The sequence below is a fragment of the Saprolegnia parasitica genome (assembly GCF_000151545.1).
Source record: "Saprolegnia parasitica CBS 223.65 unplaced genomic scaffold supercont2.875, whole genome shotgun sequence".
Lineage (NCBI taxonomy): Eukaryota > Oomycota > Saprolegniomycetes > Saprolegniales > Saprolegniaceae > Saprolegnia > Saprolegnia parasitica.
This window is the reverse complement of record NW_012157269.1, coordinates 1-2,990: the sequence shown is the minus strand read 5'-3', so window position 1 is coordinate 2,990 and position 2,990 is coordinate 1. Positions and strand designations below refer to the sequence as shown.

The following is a 2,990-nucleotide window of genomic DNA, read 5'->3' as shown; positions in this document are numbered from 1 at the left end:
GGTACAAGATTTCAGCGCTCGATGTCGAGCAAGCGGTGATGGAGCACCCGCAGATCATGGAGTGCGCCGTTTACGGGGTTGCGGACGACACGTGGGGCCAGATTGTGACGCTCGTCGCGCGCCCGTCCGACGCTATTTCAGGTACATTGGCTCGCGTTGCAGATAGCGAGGGACGTCTGTGGGTGCATGGATGTAGACGTGGCCAGTTTGTCGCCGCCCCTCGACGCCTTTCTCTCGGCACGCCTCGCCAGCTACAAGCGACCCCGCGTCGTCCATCTCGTGCCGGCCATTCCGAAGAATGCCATGGGCAAAATCAACAAGAAGCAGCTGCCCGCGCTCTTTGATACGGCGTAGCGACAAGGGATACATAGTTCTATACTAGTCGACTAGGCGTCAAACTCGTCCAAGCTATAACTCGACTCGGCGTGCAGCAGTGTTGCGTCCTACCCACCAGGTGTGGTGAGATGTGAAAGAGAGAGAGAGTCGCGGATACTACCGGTGCGAGTAGCTCGGCAGGATCGTCAAAGTCGTTGTCATACGACCGGTCGGACGGCAGCGGCGAGGCGTCCAATGACAGAACGGACGAGACGCTCCCGCGCTTGGCGAGTGACGGCTGGCCGTGGTCGCCCGGCGGTGTAAACAAACTATCAAACGGGTCGTTCGTGACGGCATTGGACGCCAGCGGCAGACTCGGCATCGGCTCCACCGGCGCACCGTCGTCACTATACCGGGCTGTGGTTTGAGAGTACTCTTCGAAAGGGTTGTCGAGTTTTGGTAGCTGGCCACTGGAAGCCACCGGGTCGACGGTGCGTGGAGACACTGCGTCGGCGCGAGCACTGCCGTCGTCACTGTACCGAGGCGTGTTGTCGTCGCCGGCAGCACGCTCCAGCGGAAGCGGAGGAACTGCCTTTGCCTCGGGCGCTGTCATGGACGTCGGCTCGATCGTTGCCAAGGTCGCAACTTTCGACTCTGGGTCCGAGTCACTGTAGCGGCCCGTGTTCGTGTCGTTGACTGTCTCGTCCACCTCGGTGTTCTCCATGGGTGTTGGCATGGGTGGTGGGACGTTGGCGCCCGTCGACGGGGCTGCCAACGCGCTCGTAGCTACCGGCGGAAAAGCTTCGCCGTCACCGTACAACGATGTGTCATCGTCGTACGCCGTTGCGTCGGCGTTGGTCGGCGGCGCACCCGATGGCACCGACAACGGATCGTTGCTACTGACAGTTGTCTTGTCCAGTACGGTGACGGGCGCTTCGGCCGGGGTCGTGTCAGCACTGACGCTGCTGTATCGACCCGTGTCCAGATCGTTTTCGTAAGGGTCGTCGTCTTCGTACACCTCGTCGCTATCAACGCTGGCAGCCACCTCGAGCGCCGCCGACGGGGACGTGACATCGACGGCCTCCGTGTCTGTCGCATCTCCAGAGGTCGCTGGCTCCACGGGTTGCAGTGTTACAGTAGCATCAGGTCCTCGGCGGTCTTCCGGCAGTGGTGCATCGACGCCCGATGCCAAGTCGCTTGCAACTGCAACGACACCATCGGCCCTGGTGTCGCCGGTGTCCGTCGGCGGAGAAGCGCGTGGCGACGCCACCACGCTCTCTGCTTTGGAAGGCGACTCGGCGCGAGGACTCGCGCTGCTGTAACGCCCGGTGTCCTTGCCGTCGTTCAAGTCGGTCGTATCTGGAACGATCGCATCCGCTGGTCGTGCTATTGGTGCTGCTGCAACGGTGTCTTGGGTCGACACGGTGTCGAGCTTGGCTAATGGATCACCGCTTGGTGACAGCTCGTCGTCATAGCCGAAGGACGCGTCGTCGCGTGCATCGTTGCCCGCATCGACGTCGGCCACGGCCGCTGTCATTAGAGGTTCGTCCAGCGCCGGCGGTTCACTCCTCGACGTTGCCTCATGGATTGGTACAGAATCGGCGTTGCCCAGCAACGCTGCGTCCGACGACGCCACGACGTCGGCAAGTTGGTTGATGGCTTCGTCCTCTTCCTCGACCAGTGGGGTAGAGGCGGATGGCGCGCCGAACTCGCTAATCGCTACGGCCTTGCCACTGCCGTCGTTTGCCAATGTTCTTGATCGAACTCGCCGTCGTCACTATACCGCGCCGAGAGCCCTTGATTGTCGAAAGCTGTCGGCAGCGCGTCTCGTGCTGAATTCGCGTTTGACGTTCCATCGTTACCGAGCGTTGGTTCACTGGTCAGCGGAATTGGTGGCCTGGCGTCCAGAGCACTGTCGTTCGCTCGAGGTGTTGACGCGTCGCCACTGTACCGCGCTGTGGTACTGCGAGATGCACCGACAGCGTTCTCCGGCAGAGCTTCGTCGTCATCTTCGTCACTGTAGCTGTCTTCGATCGCATCCGTGTCGGTGGGGCCCGAGTCGACGGCGTTTTTGGTTGTCGTCACCGACCGTGACGAGGTCGGCGCAATCTGAAGAGGCGCGTCACGATCCGTCATCGGTGACGCCGTAGCGTCCGACGGCACTTTGGTGTCGACCGTCGTAGATGCTCCGTCATTTGTGGAGCGCGCCGAATTGTCAAACGCTTCTTCGTACATGTCGTCGTCTCCGTTGTCACTGCCACGCGCGCTGGGAACAGCAACTGCTGTGGTTGCCATGCGCTCGGTCGCGTCGGTTTTGTCGGTCCGTGTACCGTCATCGACCTCATGCGAGCTGCCGAGATTGTCCATGGACACACATGGAATGGTAACTGCAGGCACATTGCTCGCATCGGATGTTGCGTCGGCAGCCAGCATCGACTCTGTTGGATCGTCGTCACGCATTGGTGGCTCACGCCCCGCGACATCTGTCGACAGCTCGGTAGGCACAGCAGCACCGCCGTTTTCCACCGTGGATTGGTCGACGGCATTTGACTCTTTCGTGGCTTCGACGATAGCAGCGTCCGTAGCCGAGTCCATTGATGGTGGAGTGCACTCCAATGCACCTTCACTACCGTCGTTTGTCGGCGCAGAGTCGGCCGCCTCCAACGACATTGATA

At 61.1% G+C, this 2,990-nt stretch overlaps 2 protein-coding genes across 2 annotated transcripts; one reads left to right on the top strand and one right to left on the bottom strand.

The window, feature by feature from the left end:
- Nucleotides 1-445, top strand: SPRG_17952 (hypothetical protein). Its single transcript, XM_012357369.1, has 2 exons — nt 1-141; nt 197-445. Exons 1-2 carry the CDS (start codon nt 39-41, stop codon nt 352-354), a joined length of 261 nt encoding a protein of 86 aa, XP_012212759.1. The 5' UTR covers nt 1-38; the 3' UTR covers nt 355-445.
- Nucleotides 446-2,447: 2,002 nt separating this feature from the next.
- SPRG_21983 (hypothetical protein) lies at nt 2,448-2,861 on the bottom strand (the record flags this gene model as incomplete). Its single annotated transcript, XM_012357368.1, has 1 exon — nt 2,448-2,861. The coding sequence occupies one exon, from the start codon at nt 2,859-2,861 to the stop codon at nt 2,448-2,450; it is 414 nt and encodes a 137-aa protein (XP_012212758.1).
- Between the last annotated feature and the right edge of the window lie 129 nt (nt 2,862-2,990).